The sequence below is a fragment of the Ambystoma mexicanum genome, chromosome 12, assembly GCF_040938575.1.
Source record: "Ambystoma mexicanum isolate Mex_15411 chromosome 12, UKY_AmexF1_1, whole genome shotgun sequence".
Classification (NCBI taxonomy): domain Eukaryota; kingdom Metazoa; phylum Chordata; class Amphibia; order Caudata; family Ambystomatidae; genus Ambystoma; species Ambystoma mexicanum.
Window position 1 is genome coordinate 1,060,241,735 of NC_090936.1, and position 25,055 is coordinate 1,060,266,789.

The 25,055-nt window shown below is 44.9% G+C and overlaps 1 protein-coding gene across 4 annotated transcripts in view; it reads right to left on the reverse strand.

The window, feature by feature from the left end:
- Window positions 1–25,055, reverse strand: part of LOC138514243 (uncharacterized) — a 364,675-nt gene that overhangs the window by 278,030 nt on the left and 61,590 nt on the right. For 2 of the 4 annotated variants that reach the window (XM_069629604.1, XM_069629603.1), the window contains exons 4-5: window positions 4,187–4,270; window positions 3,894–4,002 (exon numbers count right to left, since the gene is read on the reverse strand). In XM_069629604.1, the coding sequence (XP_069485705.1) occupies window positions 3,894–4,002; window positions 4,187–4,270 (193 nt within the window). The remainder of the gene's footprint in view (window positions 1–3,893; window positions 4,003–4,186; window positions 4,271–25,055) is intronic. The other 2 variants (XM_069629606.1, XM_069629605.1) reach the window with 1 other exon arrangement.

Here is a 25,055-nt window from a genome sequence, read left to right on the forward strand (position 1 = left end):
CTCATCAGCCTGAAACTTGAGCCTACTTTAATGTGAAGGGCACCAGATCACTGCCAGTTAAAAGGGCACAGCACCAATCAGAGAAGGAGAAACATCAGCCAATGTAGTGGGAAAGGTGCTATATCCCTGGATAGAGCAGAACATGTAAATGGGTGGGTGAGCAGTAGAGTAAAAAAGCCCTTTAATGTATCTATAAAGTGAAAGCGGACTCTGACCCGTGTGGCAATGGTAGTACCACGGCCTTGTCAAACGGAGGGGTGGGCATGGTGTGGGGCAGGGCAGAGGGTCATAAATGGATCCAAAGCACGTTCCCTAAACTCTGGTGCCAGAATGCATCTCTGCAGACCCTGATGACCTACCATGCTTCTTGATAAAGATACTCACCAGTCTATCTTTTGGAGTCTGAAGCAGACAAGTAGCATAACATCAAACTAATGCCCAATGTCCATGTCAAAAGCACAAAAACCAATGTAAAGAAGCAACCCTCCCCGAAGTACATCTTGATCCCTGCGACGGCAGCAAAAAGAGCCCCAAAAAGATGGGGCAGCATTGCTAGACCCACATCAAAGTATCAGATTGCTATAGGGGTGGGGTGTGCTGCTAAAGAATTCTGTTCAATCCTCAACCAGCAGGGACATGAGGGGCAAAACCCCTGCCAGAGACTACTTACTGGGGAGAAAGTGCACCATGGGAACCCCAGCACAGATTGGGTCACTGAATTGGAGAATGTACCGTTATGGTCGCCACGATAGCTCCTTGCATAGAAAGGGGTTGGGGCTTGGTCCCTGGTCCCATTTTCAAGCTTTTTTCTGCACATACACAATCAGGGAAGGAAAATAGGGTAGCAGATTGGCTAGTCAATGCTGACAAATGGCAGGAAGAGGGGTATCTATAAAAGGAGACGGGTGAGGTCAGCAGTGGAGGTGGACCTAGAAACAAGCAGAGGGAGGAGCTGCAGTGTGTGGAGGAGTTTATTGGAAAAGGTGAGGTGCTCATTCAGTGAGTGAAAAAGTACTGCAATGCGAGTCTGTGCACTTGTGAAGAATCTGGTTACAAGGTGAAGGGGGGGGGGGAGTAATTGTCAGATGGCAGAGCAGTAGTGTGAAGGAGGAAGTAGTAGTGTGCATGAGAGGTAACATCAAAAGGTGAGGGCAAGAACTAGGAGGAGTGAATCGGAAGGACAGGAGAATTGGTGAGAGGGAGAGAGAGACAGTAAGAGTAGGAGAAGAAAGGTAAGCGTAGCCGTGTGTGAACAAGCCGGAATCCATAGGTACAAGGCAATCCCGTTAGGACACCAACAACTGGATAGAGAATGGACAGAAAGAAGTCTCAAAGGGATTGAGAGTGCCAAGGAGTCACCTGTAGCCTGTGTGGGAGTGGCGGGCCATTCGGCACCCTCCCCCCCTCACCCATTCAGCTTAAAGTTCATCACTTGCTTGACCAACAGTGGGGGACGCTTCCTTCGCCCCTGTGTGCATAACCAGCCCTTGTGCTGATGACAAAGGTGGGCTGTTGCAGAGACACTTGGCATCCATTCTTAGGCACCCTGACTCCATCTTTGGACTAGGCCTCACTGCGATAATACGAAAAGGCTTCTCTTCCCTCTGCAGCGCCGCACACGGCGCGCTCAAAGGCCCCCACATTTTCTCCCTGAGCCTGAAAGCTTTGCAGCTCCATTCTCACGCCGGAGGCAATTGCAACAATATAAATGCAACGCCTCACCCTTCCTCTGAGATCACGGTCCTGTGCGTGAACTGGATCGAACCACACCCTGCAGCCCATCCATCTCCACAAACCTGCCCATGCCCTCTAACCCCCTGTTGGAAAATTACTGCCAATATAACCCCATGGCCCCGCTAGGTATTCTCTTGATATGCCAGGCATGTAACCTTGGTGCGATGCCCACCCCAGTGTGCCCCAACTAACAAAAGCCAACATCTGTCAGAGTATATTACACCTTGGAACTAACAAATGTCAGCATGCCCCTAGTTCTTCTGATGTGCTCAGACCCACCCCATGACCGATGATCCCACCCAGACCAAGACCACCCCCCCCAGACCAAGACCGCCCCCAAGGACCTGTGGTTAATAAGAGTATGGGCAATATATTCCTCCTCCAACAAGCTTCTGGGAAGACCAGTATTCCCAGGGTAAGAAAAACTGGGGCATTAAAATGTAACCCACCTTCACACTGTAATGTTAGACCTGTTCCTAAGGATGAATCACTGTTCTGTTAGAGACCCTACCATATAGGCGTTGACCCCCAACTTCTTCCTATTTGTAACAAAAAGCCCATAAGTGGCTGGATGCAGCCCTACAGATAAGGGGTATATAGTGTCAACTTTTACTCCCTAAAAATAGGTAAACATGCCCTACAGTAAAAATACTCCCAACAAAAAAATAGGAAACAGACACAGTGGACCTCGACTCCCTGCTTTCACCAACACAGATCGACGGCTATGTTTGTACCAGTAGTGCAAATATCAAAAGAAGACATTATTACTGTCTGATCAGAAGAAATATATATGTATCTTTTAAATTGTATGACTAACTAGTAAGTGCAAAGGAATAATTGTTACAAAAACATTTCTTTTTTTCAGTTGAAACATTTTTACTTGCTTATAAAATACCCCCTTTGGGAATTGGACTTACATTTTTACTCAAAAATTATTTTACGCCCTACTTTAAAAAAATGGGGAGTAAAAAACACCCATTTCAAAATCCTATCTGGAGTACTGACTGGATGCAATAATCCCGACACTGTTGGTCTGTGGTGATAATGGGGGTCCGACCAATGTCCTTGTGTGATCAGGAGCCCCAACATCTTAGTTGACCCCCATCCTTACACCATTTGCAAAGATTGTTCTGAAGGAAGACTCTTGCTTTGCCGATGTTAAACCCCAACACCCATAAGAGTGTTGCCCAACCCTACCCTCACAAAGTTAAATACAAGCAGTCACGTCAGTTTTTTAAAATGTATACCTACAGTTTGATTAGGGAATCAAACTGCTACATTCCTTTGGTCTGCAATTGTGTATGCACACAGATACATATTTTGCTGAACCTAGATATTAGATAGTAAAGCTCCTAACTTTTCCTGCTGCTCAATTGATGCTCAAAATCAGATGAACTTTAATTGACTTATATTTACTAAAGCCCTGACTGAAGTTATGCTTTTCAGACCACAGTCACACGAATGGACTCGAGCTATATGGTAAGCAGTCTTCAATCTCTCACCGAACAGTTTGAAACCTAGGCATTCAACTGGATAGCAAATGGTCTCTGGCTCCTCAAATCAATGCAATCATTTTCCATATTAAGTTGCTGACATGAATATTGGGTTTCTTCACTTTGCTGGAGCAAGGGATAGTGGTTAAGGTCTAAATTGTGGCAATTGTTCCTTGGATGAGACCAGATCACGCCAGCCCGCTTCAGATTTATTGGTTACTGGTGGTAGGCCATATAGAATTCGAAGCATAGAGCCTTCGATCTATGTCACAGGCCCTCAATCTTCAGTAGATTTGTCTAAGATTCTCCTGCTCATACGTCTGGTTTTGGTTGAAAGGGCTTACTTTAGATTCCAGAGAAAAATCATGAAAGGTTTGTCGGCAGTCCCTTTTCTGTACAAGCACCAATGGAAAGGTCCACCCCTTCATGTTAGGAGCATAGAATACCATCTGTATTAGGACCAGGACCCACCTATCGGCATACTGGCACATACAAACCAGGTACTTCCTGTCTAGCCTAAATACATCAATGCCTCATGCTTCAAACCTACTTATCCCCACTTCCGCCATAGCCGACCCCTTTCTCTGCCACACATCAATAGAGAAAAATGGCAAACATGATTTAAGATCTCTTCACATTACTAAGCAACTATGCTTGGCTTCCTACCTACAGAGCACTTGACAACGTTCAGGTCAGAGTAGAGCTCTTTTACAATCTCTGACCGGTCTTCCCAGGGCCGCTCCGTCACATGACTCTTCCATTTCTTAAAACCAAACTGTGGGGAGGAAAAGAATATCAGCATTTACAAAACGAAATACATGTTGAAAAGTGTGGCCTGAACACCCACGCACATGCAGAATGATAACGTGTTATTCATATAGCGGTTATGGCCAAGCATGTTACATAGAACATATATGCATACAACATCAGCCAACGGAAGTTAGTACTCCTTTACAGACCACAGAAGGATGAAAGGCTGAGTTGGCCTTGCTGGGATTTGAAACTGCAGAAGATCTGGGCACTGCAGCACTTCGAGAAGGCAGCTGTAGGAGAGGGAGAGGAATCAAGTGCAGGGGTAAGAGGGCACAACCCTTGAAAGAGTGAGCAGCAGGTGGCCAAGGGACCAGCAGAACCAGAGACACATTTTAAGGGACATTTCACAACACATCTAGAGCAACTTTCCATCAGGGCATATGCATGGTCAACAAAATTATGTAGAAGTATCAAAAGAATAACCCCCCTGACGAAATCCGAACCACAGTCTACTCCATTTGTTTGGGTAAACTAGATACTGCAATGAGAGAATCGGAGGGTGGGTGGGCTTTGTCTGGAGACAGTCAATACTGAATTGGGAGGGGTTGATGGTAGTTGGAATGTACTTAATAGAAGGTCAGAGTGTGGAAGTTGGTAGCGGAAGAGAGGGCATTCTGTTACCAATGTCGAAGACTAACACGAAGGTCTGCGTGCATTAGATTCAGGGGAAGCAGTGCACACATTTTGTTGGGTGTGCAGGTTTGTAGTAAGGCTGTACCGAATAGTGAATTGACTATTCGTACGAATATGGAATTGGTGGTCCAAGTAGAAAAGACAAAATACAGGGTTTGTGAGGGCAAGGTTTGGCGATCCCCCTATCCCTAGACCCCAATAGTAGCATGTGGTGAAGGGGTTGGGGGACGGGGGGTGGGGGGGAAAATCAGTGGGACTTGCCCTGGTAGCCTACCCATATTGTTTTGCATTTTAAAACTCTGCAACAGGGGTCGCCAGGCCTTGCTCCAGCTGCTGCCCCATATGCAGTATTTTATTTTTTAATTACCTGGGAGGCTGCAGGCAAGTCCAGGGGAGAACACTGCCACCCTTTCCCCGTCCCCCTTCCCCTGCCCCCCCCCCCCCAACAACAATGGCTGCCCTGGAGGACCGTCTGCTGCTTTAAAAAAAAAAAGAAAAGGTTTAGAGGGGGCCACCAAAACGAGGCTTGGCACACCCAGCAACAATGGCGGGGTTTACTGGGTCTTGCACTGCCCCCCCTCTGCTTATTTTTTTAAAATGGGATTTGGGGGGCGGCAAGGACAGACAACCACCCCCAAAGCAACAATTGCAGTAGTCAAAGGGTCTTTGTCTGATGTCCCTGCAGCTGCATTTTTAATTTTTTCTTTTTAAAGCCAGGGGCCACCAGGGCAAGGCTTGGCGACCACTCAGCAACAACATGGGGGTGGGGGGGCAGGATCAGTAGGTGTTGCCCTGGCAGTCCCCGCGGCTGCATGAATAAGCGGGTGGCTGCCAGGGCAACACCTAGCAATACCCTACCAACAGAGGTGGGAAGAGGGCTCATCTTGCGCGCGTTTTAATGGCAGCCTCATGTTAGGCCCAAAATGTGCAGAAATACCTTCTTGTTATGGGAAGGCACCCTGGCAGAATGAAAAGCCAGCCTTAAAACTTCAACACAGCCAATGTGCCTAATGAATTCAAGTGTATGTACTTCCGCCATTGAAGCAAGGAACGTGTGCAAAATGAAACCCAGCTGCAGGTGGGAATTGTAAAGGCACATTGTTGGCTGATGAAAAAAAATGCAAACTGCCACATATAAAAATTCACTGCACATTGAAAGAGCATAAAATGGGTCTTGAATGTGCATGAGCCCTACTTTTCAACACCAGCAGCCTTGCTAACAAAAGAAAGATGCCTGAAAAACGTGGGCATGCTACAGTTTGGAAGGAAAGGAACCGTTCACCAGTGAAATCCCTAGCCTGAGCCATTCAAATGTACAACATAAAGTGAAGTGGGCATTGCTGTAATGAGAGATATTTAAAGGCTTCACATGAAAGGTGAATGCAACAGATTGAAAATCCAGTATTTCTATTCTTCAGGGAACAGAAGGCTTGTGTGGGTGTAAAGGCTTATCCCCTGAAAGTTAAAAACAGTGACATTCTCCCCCACCCCCTCCCCCCATCACATTCTCTGCTAACAATTCTCTGCTACCAATTCCTCTTAAGGTCAGAGAGGAGAGCTGTATTCATGAACAGCGGAAGAATGGATTGGTGTGGCTGGATAAACAGAAAGGCCCCCCCCCCCTTCATGTGCTGAATTTTGTAAAATCCCCAAAATGCAAGAAATAGCGACTGTAGGTGTAGACGATCCCCCGCACCCACCCGAATTACCTCAACCCAAACTCAGTCAATCAGGCTTTTATGAATCTTGGGGTTAAAATAAGTCAGCAGTGAATTTAAGAAACCAATATTATTCGTCATTTTTGGGTCTTGCTCATGTCCCACAACACAAGAGATTGGAGAACAGAGAACTTAAACTCAGACAACTAGAGGCGTCTTTAATTTGCAAATTTGATACTCTGAGACCACATGGACCTTGATCATGGATCCTGAATTGTTTGCATTTCTCCAATGAATTTAATCCATCTTGGCCAATCTTCATGAGACATGGAGGAACCCGGTTGTGATGTCCCCCTCTTTAGAAGGAGGGAATGAGACCTTATATTGTTTTTGTCATTTTGATACGATCTAGTGGTAAATCCTAACAGACAGTGAAGACCATATTTATGAATTATTGCATTATAACTCAGGGTTCGTTGCAGTAGCACTTTATTATCCAATAATATGTTGGAATTTGAGAGCCTGATGCACTTGCACTTTACCAATCTTCAAGGTTGTTATGCTGTTTGATGTCTCTTTAGTACATTTTCCTATGAGAGAGACACAATTGATCATATGGTCAGGTTGATCGTAAATGGAAGAACATGGAAACATGATAAATATATGGACATTTCATTACTACTTGCATGCACTAGCGATAAGATGTGACCATGACTGCTGTGGTGAATAGCTGCATTGTGGATATGAACATTTTAATGGATATGCACTTTATAGGTGATTGCTGCTTTAGTGCAATCTATAAAGTTAAACTATTTCAAGTATGCCTTCGTATCATGCCATGTACTATATTGTACAAGATACAGTGATTCTCCACAAGAGGGCACTGTGCCTCTTATTCACAATAGTTAATAGAGTGCTTGTTGATGTGCCGTGTTTAGCTTCCAGTGCAACACTCCAAACCGAGGGACGTAATGGGTAGACTCATCAAGGAGATGAGGTCTAGCCATGTTATAGAAAGGCACACTTGCGTAAATAAACACAGGATTATGGATTTTGTATATGAAGTTTTTAAATTAAGGAAATGTGGCAATGAGGGAACAACTCATTTCCCCATATCTCGCACATCACACTGGCACATAATCCATGGTTAGCGCATAGTGTTCATAGCGAACACACTGACAATCGGATCTCTCCACAGCTAGGAGATGGGAGGGCGCCAGAATTTATACATGGGGAGATATGTTTGAGGAGGGCGAATTCGGGGATTTTGAGTCACTGCGGGCTAATGAAGGGCCATCAAGCGGCCAGTTTCTCTGGTATCATCGGCTCAAACAAACCGCCAGGAAGAACTGGTGCAGCTGGCCGGAGGAACCCATCCCAGACCCACTGTTACAAGAGATGCACGACCTTACGGATGGCTGGAAACCGGTCTCTCGACTCTATAAGAGGCTCAACGACAAACCCAACCCCAAAAGTGCGGCACTGAAGGCGAAATGGGAAACAGACCTTGAAACTATGCTTACAGACAAGGAATGGGAAAGAACGTTACTATATCCCCAAGAAGGTGTTGAGAAACTCCAGATTCGGTCAGATACAGCTAAACGTCCTATATCGGACGTATATGACCCCACACAGGGTGGCCTCCTTCAACAAACAGGCCTCCCCGGCATGCCCATGGTGTGGGAACGACAAAGCTGATCTGATCCACATGTTCTGGGCTTGCACCAGGACAATGGCACTGTGGTCCAAAGTTAAACAGACCTGCACAGATGCCGGAATAAGCAGATATGGACACCCGGGGAATGCTTATTAGGGGCTTACCCCAGACCAAGCAAATGCAAACATGTTGTCAAGTTGATGGTTATTGCATGTATACTTGCAAAGAGAACTATAGCCATGGCATGGAAGACACCAGGAGGCCCGAGACATGAACGCTGGATGAAAGAACTATCGATATGGACTGCAGCCGAAACCAGAGCCTGGAAAGATGGAATCATCTCTAGTGGAGACATTGCGAGTGGCACTCTAGACTCTTGGAAAGCCCTCTTGAGAGATATACACTTCAGTTCAGACCATAAACCCCCCTTGATAAACCCCATTACTTTGCCATAACTGATCCCACGCACTTGCCTAGAAATGGCGATCCTCTTGACCGAGATCCCTCCCACTTCCCGAGATATCAGAACACCTATTTGCAACCATGCCCACCTGAGAAAGATGAACTGTTTCACATGAAGACTGTTGTTGTTTATGTTTAATGTTTTAGTTAATTTTCTTGTATTTGTATGCATCCAATACAAATGCCAATAAAATGCGTTAAAAAAAAAATAAAAAAATAGCCAACACACTGACTATTCAGTCACTCCATCATGGTGGCCCGCTTATTTTGTTCTGAAATGCAGTATGACGCAATCACGTCATCGGAAATTAGAGAAGGGGGAGGAGTTGTTTGCTCAAGCCGCTTTCCTTTGGTTTTAAATGTAAGGTGTTTTCACGAATGTGGAGTTTGATCAGCCTGAGGAAGCTTGGTATATCCAGGCAGAACATGTGGCGATTTTCCACCCTGGAGGGCGATTGTTTAACCAGTATGCCATGGGGAGGTTTTTGATTTATACCTACCCCATATTGCTAATTTGCATTGTTTTCATGATTAATAAAAAACACATTTTTGTAAGAAGGTGGTTTGGTCTTGAGTGCTGGGAATTTGTGGCATGTTTTGTGTTTTTTTTTTTTTGCAGTGTTACAACCCTCCATACACATGTTTTTATACATATTAAGGTACCTAGCCATAGTTTCCTTGCCCAGCACCAGGTACGAGATACTGATATTAAAGAAATGTCAATCCATCGGGGTACAAGCAAGGGCTGTCCCTTATCCCCTCTATTATTTGCTCTTTTTATATAGAGCCTTTGGCTATCACCATCAGGGAAAAAGTTGGCATAAAAGGGATCTTGATAGGTAACTGCACCACTTAAGTCCTTTACATGGACGTCCTTCTAGTTTTACTTTCTGAGCCTGGGGCTTCTTGAGTAATTAATTTTGACTCTAGAAGATTTGGTCAAGTGTCAGATTATAAAATCAATGCATCGAAAACATTGGTCATCCCAATTTTGGCCTTCTGTCAGAGGACTATTTGGAGTTGAGCGGGTTGGTTGGGCTGAGAATGGTTTAAAATAACTGGGAATACACATTTTTAGGCCAGTTAATTGCTCTTTAGCTGCTAATATTCGGGTCAAACTCTGAGATAGCGGTGCTATGTTTGAAGTGGAAAAGGTTGAACGCAACGTTGTGAGGAAAGATTAATGTAATAAAGATGACCCTACTTCCAAATCTACTTTACATCCTTAGTACGCTTCTTCTTGCTCCGACGGGGATTTACTTCATGATATTAATAGAGTTTAGAGTTTTATTTAAATTTCTATGTGGGGGAGTGGGGGGTGGTAGATCCAAGATCCCAATTTATGTGCTTATGAAACCAGTGAGCTTGGGGGGTTTTGGTTTCCATAATATAGTCTCATATCAGAGCCTTCACCTTGCGCACCCTACATTTTTGGTTAAGTGAAGATGCAGCTAGTTGCCCGAACTGGGTTAATATAGAGAAGGTGTCAGGATTCCAGGAACCAGTGCGTCCAGATCACCTCAGGCCGGGATTCCTAGATCGGTTCCTAAGCATAATGTGGGCTCGCATACAGGACAGCCGCACTTTCTCTCCAGTCACAAAGACACCCCGACATTATTTAACGCACCCACACCCTCATCATAGCCTTCAGAAATCAAGTAGAATCAAGGGCAGGACATGCTACGTAAAGAACTGGAGTCTGCCATGGAGACTATGGCGTCTGCTCCGTACTACGAAAATCACGTGATTCAGAGAATTTAGCCACCACCCAGTCTTCACTCTGGTGCTTCTGATTTACAAAGTGCGCCTGGTTTCTCGTTTGCTCTGAACTTACCTTTTGATGATCTTGTTACTGAACCTCAGACCGTGTTTGTGACCTTGCCTTTTGCACATCCCTGGTCTGCTTTCACTGCTACAGAGTTGTTTTGTCTTTCACCACGCTGACACAGAACGCTGCTCTTGGACAGCCTTTGCCTCCTGTTTTGCTATGTTTGCTTGCCAGCCTATTACCGACCTGTTTCTGTACAAATGTCCTTGCTGAAGCACTGTGAAGCAATACTCTGATTCCAACTGCTCTCCTTATGCACATGGACTAGAGACTTCCTGGTGCGCCCGTGGAGACCCGTTGACGGCCTCGTGCCGTCGGGGTAGGTGGCTTCACCATGGGCCAGAGAAATTGCCACTCCGCTTAATAGGCATCCTCGTGCCATCAGGGTTAGTGTTCGCTGTATTATTGCTGTATTTAACTGTCATCTGCTCAGCCGCATTCACACATCTACCACAACCTGGCATTGCCCACCGTTTTTGGACATCGCACCACACTATACATGGTAAGACATATCACAGATTGTCACGTTTCAGACCCTTAAAGTTCCTGTTTACGGTGTTCTTGGTACCATACACCTGAATGCATGTGTGTCTTGCAGGTACACCAGTAGTTCCTGGGTATTCACAGAGAAGACCCATGCTTCTGGAACACGTCCTCATTCATGCCCAGGTTAGCCCCACATTTAGATTGCATCGTGCCGCTTGTCAGTCTTGACTATTGCATCATTGACGTAATTCCTGTTATTTTGACAGCCTGGTGTTCGTGCTGTGTCCATTCTTCCAAGGAATTGATCTTTCTCTATGTTATTCATATATCCAGAGAATCCCCTACAGTACAGGCTCAAGTATATTCAAGGACTCGGTTTCTCACATATAAGGCGTATTCTGACAGAAGGCAACCGTTCATCCAGTTGCCCTGGACTGTCTTGTTCGTATGGAAAAAAAAAAAAAGATAGCTACAGACAAATCTGCGCAGTTTGTTAGACCTATCCTAAAAGACAGGAAGAATGATGTGAAAGCTCAGGGGTTAAATATCTAAAAGACAGGAAGAATGATGTGAAAGCTCAGGGGTTAAATATCTACAGAGTTCAGAACTTCCATCTGGAGTAACTCCGCAGTACGATTTCATAATCATACCCTCTCGTGGCAGTCTGCAGGCATCTGGAAATTGGGGCGATTTACAATGGAGTTTCAATGCTCACTTGAGTTCCTTAGGTTTAAATAGAAGTTGCGTTTGTCAGAGGATCGTCAATATTGTGTGCTTTGTGCCGTTAAATGCTTAATTGCATAATGGTCTGCTTATACTACACTCATCCAAAAGTATGCCTCTTCTGGCTTCTACTCTGTATACATTTATTGGGCAGGTGGACTTGAATGTTCCTTCTGAGCAGGGTAGGGCTAACTGGACCTTGGAATTGAGTTTGACTCACAGGATAGAGATTGGAATTGCATTTGCACAGGACCTTACAGATACAAAGTTGACTTGGATCGGAGGTTCACTCAACAACGGGTTGTGTATAGTATTTATTGGGCCCCTACAAAAATTAAACTTACGCTTGTGCAAGACGACGTATGCTAAAATTGTAAATCGGATCTTGGTACTGGTTTTCTTATGTTCTGGTCCGGTCTGAAAATGACTAGCTTTTGGGATGATGTCTTGCAGCGTATGGAACTTGTCCTAGATTTATTGCTCCCTCATACTCCATTGCTATGTGGGCTGGTTTCCGGTAGGTATTAGGCTGGCAGTTGGACAGCTCTTTTGGGCTTATAGAGCACTGTTGGTAGCGAAGAAACAGATCCTAAAATGCTGGAAGAGTGATGCTAGACAGTCAATAGATAGCTGGCTGCAGGATTGAACCATATCAAGTAGAGAAAAAGTGAATTTTCAAAAGATTTTTTTTAAAAAAAAAAAGACGACAGTCTGCTATATGGAATATCTTTAATGACTTGTACATCTGAATAATTCCCTTTTGTTGACTTATTTAATTCTTTTTCTTATTCTCGCTCTTCCTTTCTGCTCCCTTTTCTCTCCCCTTCTCCGATTCTATCTTTTCCTGCATATTGGACTATTTGAAAAACTGTGCAAAAAGGTCTAACTGATATGGTTTACTTATAAATAAATGTTGCTGGGCCTCGAGGAGTAGAGGACTGTGTTTGTTCAATTCCGTTTGAGGCAATAAGCTGCCCCCTATCAATCTATAAACTATTGCAAAATGGGGAGAGGGGGAGGGCTGTGTGAGGAGCCAGGAATGAGATGCGGACACAGAGGACTCATGGTTTGGGCCATAACCTTTCTTGCCCTAAAGCTAAACGAAGGGTCTGTCCAATGTCAAGATTTCCAAATGTCCTGGGTCCGAAATACTATGCTGGCCCTCACACTCTAAAATTTAACTCCAAGGTGAAAAGGGAAGTCTTTTTGGCCTTTTAAAGTGTACAAATGTTCAAAAAGGAAAAGCGTAATTCCAACACAAACGTTCCAGATGGATAAAGTTCATAGTTCGAAGATGACTCCCTTCCACTGGATTTCTCTTCACTGCACTTTAGATTTGATTTGAAGGATATGAGTTTTCCCTGGGCTTCTTTTGGTCAGCAAATCAACCTGTATACAAAACAACTTTGCTGTTCGTCTTAATTCTGGTTGGCGTCACACAGGAGGCCAGTGGGTACCATCTCTTGCGGTTCCGCCAACATGGCTGCCTGTAGCCACAGCTACATTCCAGCCTCGCTCCATGCTGCTCCGAGGCCGACTATGCCCTCGTTGCCAGGGAAGGAATATCTGGCATCTCAACCAAGACTTCAGTGTGTTGCCACTCTTCATAGCATAACGCTTTGTGAGTTCATACTTTTGCATCTTACACTTTGTTCCTTGTGTGTTATTCCGTCTTCATCTCCAACTTCTCCCCGTAGGGCTGTCTGCTAATTCTAGTTTTGCCGATACGTTCCAACCGTATTCAGCTCTACATTCTCACATGCATGCAGACAAGATCACCTTTGGTACGTTTCCCCTGCTTCCTTTCTTAGGCAATGATTAACCCGGTTCCCAGCCGTAATCATTTCACCCAGTTTTAGGAATGGCTCTGGTTCCATTGTTGCCACAGCAACAGCGACGCTGACTTATCATTCTGGAAGTTGGCGCATGCTCCGGTGCAGTTCCAGCCGCAGCCCCTCTTTCTCGGAGTGTCGGAAGGATGCCTCCGGTAAGGTTCTCTCGCTCTTCTGTCTGCTTTCCTTGCATCTCCCGTTTCCCCTGCTGATACTCACCTGTTGCGGTCTTGCAGATCCTGCCCTCACTTCCCACCCGCAAGACATCAGAGCAGCCATCACATCACCAGACTCCATTCTGGCTCCGCGCATACTTGCAGCTTCCTTATGTTCAGGGTAATCTTACATTCTTTACAGACAAGCAGTGTTAGCTTCCTTAAACACTCCTAATATTCTCCTTTGCATTAACAGCCGCCATTAAGAGAAGCTGCCTCTCCTGTTAAACGTGCTACCGTCTTCACGACCAACATCCAGAAGGACGCCCATTCTCCAAGAAGCAAGCAGGGTTTTCTTCTCCACAGGGTTTCCCTGGTGGTCTCATTCCAACCCGGCAAATATTGCCATAGACTGGAAAGGGATTGCCAGGGGGCTTTTCATGCTCAGCCTCGCTGCTGCCTCAAACTCAGGTTGGTAAACTTTGTAATATGGGATGACATTGTGTTGGACATCTATAGAAACCTGACAGAACACCCAAAAGAGTGCAGAGTATCGCCAATATGGATCAGATGCAGCAGTTGATTGCTGCTGTGCAGTCCACGACCACAGAGGTACAGAACCTTAAACAAGAAAATGCTGTTCTACACCAACAGATGGGTAGGTCCCCTAGTAGCTCAGAACTCGCTCCAGGTCCCTTACCTGGTGGCAGATTCGATGGGAATCCCCATAAATTAAAAGAATTCCTAGAATCTTGCAATGTGCAGTTTGCTTTTCAGGACGCATTTTTTTCCACTGATCGGGATAAAGTGGGTCATATGATCTCACATCTTACTGGACCAGCATTGGCATGGGCGACCCTATTGGCGACTACGAACAATCCAATTCTTGACTCGTACCATGCCTTTGCAAATAGTTTAAAATCCATGTTCGGTCACCAAGAGATTACGGTATCGTCCCAGGAACACCTGTTGGACTTGAAACAGGGTCCCAAGATTTACTGACATACATTACACGCTTTAAACAAATGGCCGCCGACACAACCTGACCAGATGATGCCCTCATCACCCTTTTTCGTCGTGGCCTCTCTGAAGGAGAAGGTCTCCAGAGTCCCTCATCCCGCCAATCTAACCAAAATGATCGCCCTGCTGATGCTTGATTACCGTCTCCAAGAAAGACACCAGGAGAAGAGAAAAAAACAGGGGTAGTCTACCATCTTCAGACTTCCAGGTCGCACAACCAAAAACCCCCTACTACGGATGAGCCAATGCAGCTCAGAGTAGCCCGAGGTCCTCTATTTCCGGAGGAACGCGCCCACCATCATAGCCTAGGGCTGTGCATGTACTGTGGCTCTAAGGATCATTTAGTCCAGAACTGCCCTATCACCCCTCCTAGACGGCAGGGAAACGCCAACACCCGACCATAAGGGGAACCACGGTTCGGCACCATTCAGTAGGTTTCCCTCACCTTAGTCTTTCTTCCCGAACACAGAAACTCCGGATTTTCCAATGATAGTGCTGTTGGTCACCTTCTCATTGACCTCTAACAAAGTCCTCAATGTCCCCGCTCTAGTGGACAGTGGAGCAGCCGGAAAGGTTAGATGATAACTGGGCACGTTGTAACAGGATACCACTTTCCACTAAATCCATTTCCATTCCGGTCGAATCCGTAGATGGAAGTCCTCTCATCTCAGGGCCAATTGTGGAACAAACTAGGCCCCTCCAGATGAGCTTAGTATCCCGCAAGGAGGAGATTATTTTGGATATCATCAAAACGGCCCATTACCCAGTCATATTAGGTCTACCCTGTCTGAGGGTTCATAATCCATACATTAACTGGTCGGCTCAGACCTTCTTGGGCTCCGAATATTGCCTTCCTCACAGGGCAAAAGGGCTTCACACACCATCGGCACCACACAACAAATATCAAAACCCTACTCTCCTTAATCAGGTCCAGGGGATCCCAGAGCCTCATCTTTCTCATCATGAATTCTTTTCCACCTCTGAATACTCTGAACTTCCACCCCATCGAAAGGATGGCAGCCATCACACTGGTTCCGGATCAACAGATCTTACGGCCGGATGTATATTCTTTCCGCCAAAGAGAAAGACGTTTTGAAGCAATATCTACAGACCAACTTGTGCAACGGATTGATAACAGAATCCACTTCCCCAGCGGGAGCATTATTATTTTTTCATCCCGAAGAACAACACTACTGAACTCCGACCCTGTATAGATTTCCATGGTCTCAATAAAATACCCGACCGATATCCGATGCCTCTTATACCAGACATTCTGGAGGCAGTCAAGGGGGCCACAATCTATACAAAGTTAGACCTTCCTGGAGCATACCACCTCATCAGAATAAGTCTGGCGATGAGAGGAAGACAACCTTTCGTACCCCATTTGGGCACTAGGAGTATAGAGGGATGCCATTTGGGTTGTCTAATGCCCCTGCCATCTTCCAACAGTGTATGTACCACCTTTTTGCCAACATTCTGCTGCATAATGTAATCATATACCTGGACGATATATTCGTTTTTTCTACATCCAGAGTTGAACACGTGAGACATGGCCCAGAAGTCCAGAGTCGCCTTCTAAAGAACCACTTTTTCTGCAAACTCGAAAAATGTGAGTTAACCAGAACAGCATCACCTATTTGGGATACATCCTGTCCGCTCAAGGTACCACTACGGATCCTGGTAAAGTGACTGCAGTCCTGAATGGCCCTCTCCTTCCTCAGTCAAGGACATCCAGAGGTTCCTAGGCTTTGTGAATTTTTATCGCCGCTTTATCCCGGGGTTCTCTGCCATAATACTGCCAATAACCACACTCCTCAAGAAGAGTGTCCGCTTTGAATGGTCAGCAGAAGCTCAACAAGCATTTGATAAATTGAAGGTCTGCTTTACCACTGCGCCAGTCTTGATCTCTCCGGACCAGAATAAGAGGTTCATACTCGTAACAGACACATCTCATCAAGCCTTGGGCGCAGTGCTCCTCCAGGAGAACAGTCAAGGAGTAGAGTGTCCAGTTGCTCATCTCTCAAAGACACTCTCCCCTTCTGAATTAAATTATACCGTCCTTGAAAAGGAATAGCCTACTATGAAATAGTCCTTTGAGGAATGGAGGCATTTGTTGCTAGGGGCACAGCATCCTGTCGAGGTACGAACACCATAATTTGCGAGCTCTCCAATTCGCTCAAATCCAGAATGGGCCCATTTTTTTCTCCCCCTTAAATATCACTTTCACCTTTATCCCAGGCAGAGTATACCTCCAAGTTGATGCTCTGTCTAGAAAGGACCCCAGTCAATTTTCACAGTATCGATCCAAAATGCTCTTCCCAAGTGCGCAATTCATCAATGTCATCACTGACTTCCTACAGTTAATTTCTAGAGAATCACGGAAAATGCAAGACGAGCACCCTCAAGTCCTCCGTTTGAATATCACCAAGGAAAAAATATGCCATTTCAGAGAACAGAAAGTATTCCTTCCAACAGCAGCCCTTCCTTCCTTCCGAACGTGCCACGACACCCAGGCTGCTGGTCACAGGGGCATTCATAACACCGCCAAACTTATTCAACGGCACTTCTGGTGGCCTAGCCTTTTGTCAGACGTGCAAGACTATGTTGCTTCTTGCTCAGTTTGTTTGCAGACAAAAGGCCTTTGCATTTCCCCAGTTGTCAAACTCACTAAGATACCATTGTCAGATCGTCCCTGGCAGATCATCATTTCCACTGATTTTATAGTCAACCTGCCCCCTTCTAATGGTTTCACCGCAATAATGGTGACTATAGACTACATTTTCCAAGATGGCACACTTTATAGCATTACAGGGTGTCCCTTCTGCGGCACATATGGCACGAGTATTTATCGAACGCATCTTCTCGTTGCATGGGCTACCGGAAACCATTTCTGATCGAGGCTCCATATATATCTCACGGTATTGGAGGCAAATCTGCTCCATTTTACACATCAAGCGGGCACTAAGCTCGTGGTTCCCCCCTCAGACTAATGGTCAAACTGAGCGACTTAATCCGACTTTGGAGGGTTATCTTAGATGCTACATCTCTGCGGCTCAGGACAATTGGACCGAACTTCTTCCTTAGGCTGAGTTTGCTTACAATAATGCCTCCCACACTTCGCTTGGAACAAGTCCTTTCCATTGTACCTATGGTTTTCACCCCAGTTGCTTTCCTACTGTCGCCCTGTCAGCTACTTCTTTCCTGGACATTGATGGACTGATTCAAGTCATCCAACAAGAACACCGGACAGCCAACACTGCTCTTATGGAAGCCCAAGACCGGATCAATCAGTTTAAAGACCGCCATCGAACCACAGCTCCTGTTATTTCGGTTGGGGATAGGGTTTGGTTGGCCTCCGTTTCCTACCCAGACATCTTGTTCCTTTGAAGCCATCAACTCGATACTTTGGTCCTTCCAAGGTGTGACAAACAGGGTGTAGCGCCCTATCATCTTCAGTTGCCCGTCTCTTGGGCTCGGATACACCCTGTGTTCCACGACTCCCAGCTCAAGAGGGACGTGGTGGACCATTTCCACTGAGGAACACGTTCTCGTCCACCTCCTGTTTCTACATCTTAGGGTCCTGAGTTTGAAGTAGCGGGCATCTGTGATTCCTGGTACCATCGGGGACTTTTGAAGTATCTGGTAAATTGGAAGGGGTATTCCCCTGCAGAGCGGACTTTGGAGCCCGCCTCCGCCGTTCATCCCCTCGTCTGGTCCAGCGATTTCATAGTCTTCATCCTGAGAAACCGGGCACTTCTGCCCTTTGGAGGGGACATACTGTAGTTGCCCACAGGAGGCGCTGGTCGATCTGGCACTGCTGGAGGCAAGTGGGTACAATCTCTTGCGGTTCCTCCAACATGGCGGCCCGTAGCCACAGCTACATTCCAGCCTCGCTCCATGCTGCTCTGAGGCAGACTCCACCCCCCTTTGCCAGGGAATGCATATCTGGCATCTCAACCAAGACATGTATTCAAATAGGTACAAAAATTCCTATTTACACGTACCACATCTTACTCCACTAATAGGAATATTGATATATATCATAAAAGAAGGATAAGATGGTAAACTTTCTCTACTTGCACCCCTCTCTCTCCCCCATCAAGTAGAAACCTCTGAAAGATTTTCCAGGCACTACAGGTCTTGACAACATAGACTGCGTGCAACATTCCAAATTTCAAAAAATATTCTTGTTTTATTCAAAATATTTAAATTAAAACGTAAAATACTACCCTCACCTAACAGTGTAAATGCTAACACTAAAACCTACAAAATCTAAAAAGCTAGGCTTCAAAATAAACACGTACCCAAGACACAAACGAAATCACATATCACAATACACAAAAACCTAAATGTCTCAATAAAAAACATAATCCCAACATGTTTCTGTTCTTCAATGCCCCTTTCGGGCGAACATTCTTCAGGGGAAACTTTAAAACATCCACTATTCTTCTCAACACCGTGTTGAATGGGTAGTTTCAGGCAAACAGCCTGCAAGGAAGAGAGACAGGAAACTAGTCAGTCCCAAAGGGGAGGGGGTATTACCAAATGTAAATGTGGAATCGGCTCGAAAATGAGAGCAGCTCCACACAAGGTCTAAAAATCAAATTAAACCACTTAGATTTACCTTATCATAGTGAACCTTCAATGCACGTCTGTAAATGACCGATAAGCTAATTTTTCTTCATTGAAAAACCAAAACACTTCAAAAGACGTCCCAGTCCGCCGAGATATCATTACACCTAGAAAGAACACATCAAACTACCAATCAGCCATCCATACCATTTCAGCCACAGGTCACTAAAGAACAATCATGATATGTTCAAAATAAGACAGATGGGAATTACCTCCACAAAGGTGAAGAAACCCACAACGTGGGTCACAGGGAGGGACTCCCTTGTCGCGACAACCGGATCCAGTCCACAGATAACTGCAAAATGACGCAGTGTCAATCTGCAATTTGAAAGAGCGATCACAAGCCAACTCAGGATCACAACAAAATGCACCGATACACCACGATTAACAGAATCTGGGGTGGAAACCAAGGTGCTAGATGTTTAAGCCTATAAGGGTGCCAAAATGATCCCGCAACCAAACCACCCATTGCCATGCATTCGGGCTTCTACCTGCAAAAGTTATGCCGTACAAATGTGATCCTATCCAACAGGTTTTTTTTTTTTTTAAATAGAAAGTGCGCGCTAACATGCTAAAAATCCATGAAGTTGCAAGGGGCCGAATACAGCAGCCATCTACTCAGCAGGTGAGAAGTGCGGTGTAAAAAGGATAGAACTAACCCAAATCACCGACCGTAACGGGACTAGTGTATTTCAAAGACAGCATGCTCACCTCTAATTTCAAAAAGGCATACTCCTCGCTAATGACTCGCGGGGATTTAAAACAGACCGTGCGGCACCCGCATGGGTTTACACCAAGTATAATATGGTCCGGATTGCAACACGCTATCAACTTCCTGGTAAACACTGAAGGAGGACTACACTATTCCGTTGAGCACTCGCTGGCAAACACGGCGGCCATATTTACATGAAACAACCCAGCAACAAACGCACGCAGTGTTGAGGGAATAAGTGCATAAGGGGACACAAAAACAGACATGGAAAACCGGCAATACATTGTAGATGTCAGGCAGAAGCATATTAAAAATGTAGTCTTGGCAAATACAAATAATGAGAAATTCATACTCCTAAATGCAAAAGATCAAGCATGGCCAAAATTGCAACATTTATCATACAAAAGATAACTTGAGCACAAACATGATCATATCATACTTTTATGTTTGGCTAACCAAATGCCAATCAATACTTTCATTGAGCCCCAAAACTTTGCTTTGCAATTTAAAAATGATTTTCTGATCCAGGTTCAATAATTTCTGGTCTGTCAGTTTTCCCGTGGCCATGCACTTTTTCAATATAAGCCACGTAAAGTCATTGCAGCCACGTTTCATATCAAGGAAATGCTTTACTAAAGGGGCTGCAATCACTGGATTTCTAATGCAGCGCCGATGTTCCACCATACAGACTTTGCATTGTCCATTGGTCTTGCCTACATAGTGTAAGCCACAAGGGCACGTAATTAAATACACAACATTAGATGTATTACAGTTGGTCATTTAATTAAACACCCATCTGAGATTCGGCAGAATTTGTATTGATCTGATTTCTTTGGTTTGGGCACACATACTACATTTGCCACAAGGAAAATGTCCTTTTATTTCCGGTAGACCCCACAGCCTAGTTTGTCTCACCAGTGGTGTACTCGTTTCAGTCACATCATTCCTAATCAAAATGTTCCTTAGGTTTTGACTTTTTCTGAAAGCCACCAAAGGGGGCAAAGCTTCTTTTCCTCTGTACACCTTCTTCCATGTTTTCATCACAATAGATTTAATTTTGTAAGATAAATTGGAAAAAGTGTTAACAAAAACAGTGCCAATCTTGCTCTTCATTTTCACATTTTTCTCCAGAAGAGCCTCCCGATTGTTATTATATGCTCTTTTTGAGGCAGTCTTAATCACTCTGGGTGGGTAGCCTTTAACAGTTTCGAAGTAAGTGCATCCGCACTTTGACAGAAATCCTCTTTCCTACTGCTGTTCCTTTTCAACCTTAAAAACTGTCCAAAAGGTAAATTGGTTTGTAAATGCTTCGCATGATGGCTATTAAAGTGCAGAAGAGAATTCTTATCAGTAGTCTTGGTGTAGGGCTTTACTTTTAACACTCCATTGTAATGGAAGATGGTAATATCCAAGAAATATGGATCCCGTAAATTTCAAAAAGTGATTCTGTTGATTCAACCAAGTCACAAAACACTCAGCTTCTTCTCTCGTGCCATCCCATACGATAAGTATGTCGTCTATATACCTCAACGACTTCCTCAAATGATGGATATAAGGATTCGTGGCTGGGTATATCACCATTTTTTCAAAATATTCAACATAGAGATTGGCTAAATTAGGGGCCATGCCCGACATCTGTAATGTATTGCCGGTTTTCCATGTCTGTTTTTGTGTCCCCTTATGCACTTATTCCCTCAACACTGCGTGCATTTGTTGCTGGGTTGTTTCATGCAAATATGGCCGCCGTGGTGTTTGCCAGCGAGTGCTCAACTGAATAGTGTAGTCCTCCTTCAGTGTTTACCAGGAAGTTGATGGTGTGTTACAATCCGGATCATATTATACTTGGTGTAAACGCATGCGGGTGCCGCACGGTCTGTTTAAATCCCCACGAGTCATTAGCGAGGAGTAAGCCTTTTTGAAATTAGAGGTGAGCATGCTGTCTTTGAAATACAGTAGTCACGTTACGGTCGGTGATTTGGGTTCGTTCTATCCTTTTTCCACTGCACTTTTCACCTGCTGAGTAGATGGCTACTGTATACGGCCCCTTGCAACTTCATGGCTTTTTAGAATGTTAGCGCACACTTTCTATTTAAAAAAAAAACCTGTTGGATAGGATCACATTTGTACGGCATAACTTTTGCAGGTAGAAGCCCGAATGCATGACCCTGGGTGGTTTGGTTGTGGGATCTTTTTGGCACCCTTATTGGCTTAAACATCTAGCACCTTGGTTTCCACCCCAGATTCTGGTAATCGTGGTGTATCGGTGCATTTTGTTGTGATCCTGAGTTGGCTTGTGATCGCTCTTTTAAATTGCAGATTGACACTGCGTCATTTTGCAGTTAACTGTGGACTGGATCCAGTTGTCACAACAAGGGAGTCCCTCCCTGTGCCCCACGTTGTGGGTTTCTTCACCTGTGTGGAGGTAATTCCCCATCTGTCATATTTTGATCATATTATGGTTGTTCTTTAGTGACCTGCGGCTGAAATGATATGGATGGCTCATTGGTAGTTTGATGTGTTCTTTCTAGGTGCGACGATATCTCGGCGGACTGGGACGCCTTTTGAAGTGTTTTGGTTTTTCAATGAAGAAAAATGAGCTCATCGGCCATTTACAGAAGTGCATTGAAGGTTGACCATAAGGTAAATCTAAGTGGTTTAATTTGATTGTTAGACCTTGTGTGGAGCTGCTCTCATTTTCGAGCAGATTCCACATTTACATTTGGCAAAACCCCCTCCCCTGTGGGACTGAGTAGTTCCCTCTGTCTCTCTTCCTTGCAGGCTGTTTGCCTGAAACTACCCATTCAACACGGTGTTGAGAAGAATAGTGGATGTTTTAAAAGTTTCCCCTGAAGAATGTTCGCCCGAAAGGGGCATTGAAGAACAGAAACATGTTGGGATTATATGTTTTTTATTGACACATTTAGGTTTTTGTGTATTGTGATATGTGATTTCGTTTGTGTCTTGGGTATGTGTTTATTTTGAAGCCTAGCTTTTTAGATTTTGTAGGTTTTAGTGTTAGCATTTACACTGTGTTAAGTGAGGGTAGTATTTTACGTTTTAATTTAAATATTTTGAATAAAACTAATATTTTTTGAAATTTGGAATGTTGCACGCAGTCTATATTGTCAAGACTTGTAGTGCTTGGAAAATCTTTCAGAGGTTTCTACTTGATGGGGGAGAGAGAGGGGTGCAAGTACAGAAAGTTTACCATCGTATCCTTCTTTTATGAGATATATCTCAACCAAGACTTCAGCGCATTGCTACTCTTCATAGTATAACCCTTTGTGAGTTCTTACCTTTGCATCTTTCACTTTGTTCCTTGTGCGTTATTCTGCGTTCATCTTTGACTTCTCCCTGTTAGAGCTTTCTGCCAACACTGGTTTTGTTACTACGTTTTGATCATATTCAGCTCTGCATTCTCATATGCATGCAGACAAGATCACCTCCGGTACGTTGCCCCCGCTTCCTTTCTTAGGCAGTCATTAACCCGATTCCCAACTGTAATCATTTCACCCCGTTTTAGGAATCGCTCCAGGTTCGCTCTGGTTCGATTGTTGCCACGGCAACGAGCCACACGGACTTACCAGTCCGGAAGTTTGCACATACTCTGCTGCAGTTCCAGCTGCAACGCCACTTTCTCAGAGTGTTGGAAGGACGTCAACAGTAAGGTTTTCTCGCTCTTCGGTCTTCTTTCCTTGAATCTCCCGTTTCCCCACTGATCCTCACTTACATGTTGTGGTCTTGCAGATCCTGCCCTCACTTACCACACAGAAGACATCCGAGCAGCAATCACATCACCAGACTCCATTCTGGCTCTGCGCATACTCTCGGCTTCCCTATGTACAGGGCAATCTTACATTCTTTACAGACAAGCTGTGTTAGCTTCCTTAAACACTCTTACTAATATTCTCCTTTACATAAACAGCCACCATTAGGAGAAGCTGCCTCTCCTGTTAAACGTGCTACCTTCTTCATGACCAACATCCAGAGGGACGCCCATTCTCAAAGAATCAAGCATGGTTTTCATCCCCAGAAGGTTTCCCTGGTGGTCCCATTCCAACCTGGCAAATATTGCCATAGGCTGGAAAGGGATTGCCAGGGGCCTTTTCATTCTCGTCCTTGCTGCTGCCTCAGACTCAGGTTGGTGAACTTTGTAATATCGGATGACATATTGTGTTGGACATATGTACAAACCTGACGGACAGATGCCTGGTGTACTCACCTGCCATGTTTCTTAGCTTTAATAATGGGGAGAATGAAGGGAGTCACGACAATATGCCATTAAGGCATGGGGAATGGAGGGGGTATCCCTATAAGGAAAAGGGGAATACCATGTCTCGTCCAATGATGTTGCCTCACTCCCCTGAGGGTTGCCCACCACCCCCCACATGTGATCCTCCCTCATATAGCCATCTCCAGGGTCAGGATCAGGTAGCAGCTGCCGTCCCCTGGACAAATGGGGGTGAGGGTGGGGAAGAGGTCACCGAGGAGGTCACCACTGGGAAATAAGTGACGACACCATTGGATTCATCACAGCTGCCTGACGTCATCTCGGTGAAACTATTGCAAGCTTGGAGATTTAACATTGCCTGGGGGACAGCTTGACACTACCTGGGTTGAGAATGCTAATGAGATTGCTGAAGGAAACCGATATATGTTGGGAACTTTGCCAGGAGAGCCAAATAGAGGGTCCAGAAATGTGTAGGTCTTTCCTGAGCGCCAAGCCAGAGATATTCAATGTAAGTAGCTTGTCCAACAGAGCCAAGAATGTGTGGATCTGTTTGATGTAATACCTTACTCTTAATTAGTGGAGCAGGGTATGGAAGTAGACCCTCAGCATATTTTAATAAATAATAATGTAATTAATTACCCTATAACCAAACAACACTGGGTGATTTTCTTAAAGTTCCAAATTAACAAAACCACTCCAGTGTGAATAAAAATAGCTATTTGAGGTCAGTGGAAACTCTCATTCCCAACCACAAAACTCCCTAAAGGGAAGGTGTCCTCGTCTAAAAACGAAATTCTGAACTGCCCCCATTCCTCAGACCTGGCCTTTAAGCAGAGGGGTGCTGAATATAACTACTGTCTGGGATTTTGGTGCTGGTGCAGAGAAGCGTCTTGCTAAATGAAATAAAGTGAAGTCCCTAATTGGAAGGCGCACTCTCTCCAGAGAGTGAGGAAGTGACTGCTGATAGAAAGATTCTGCATTGCATA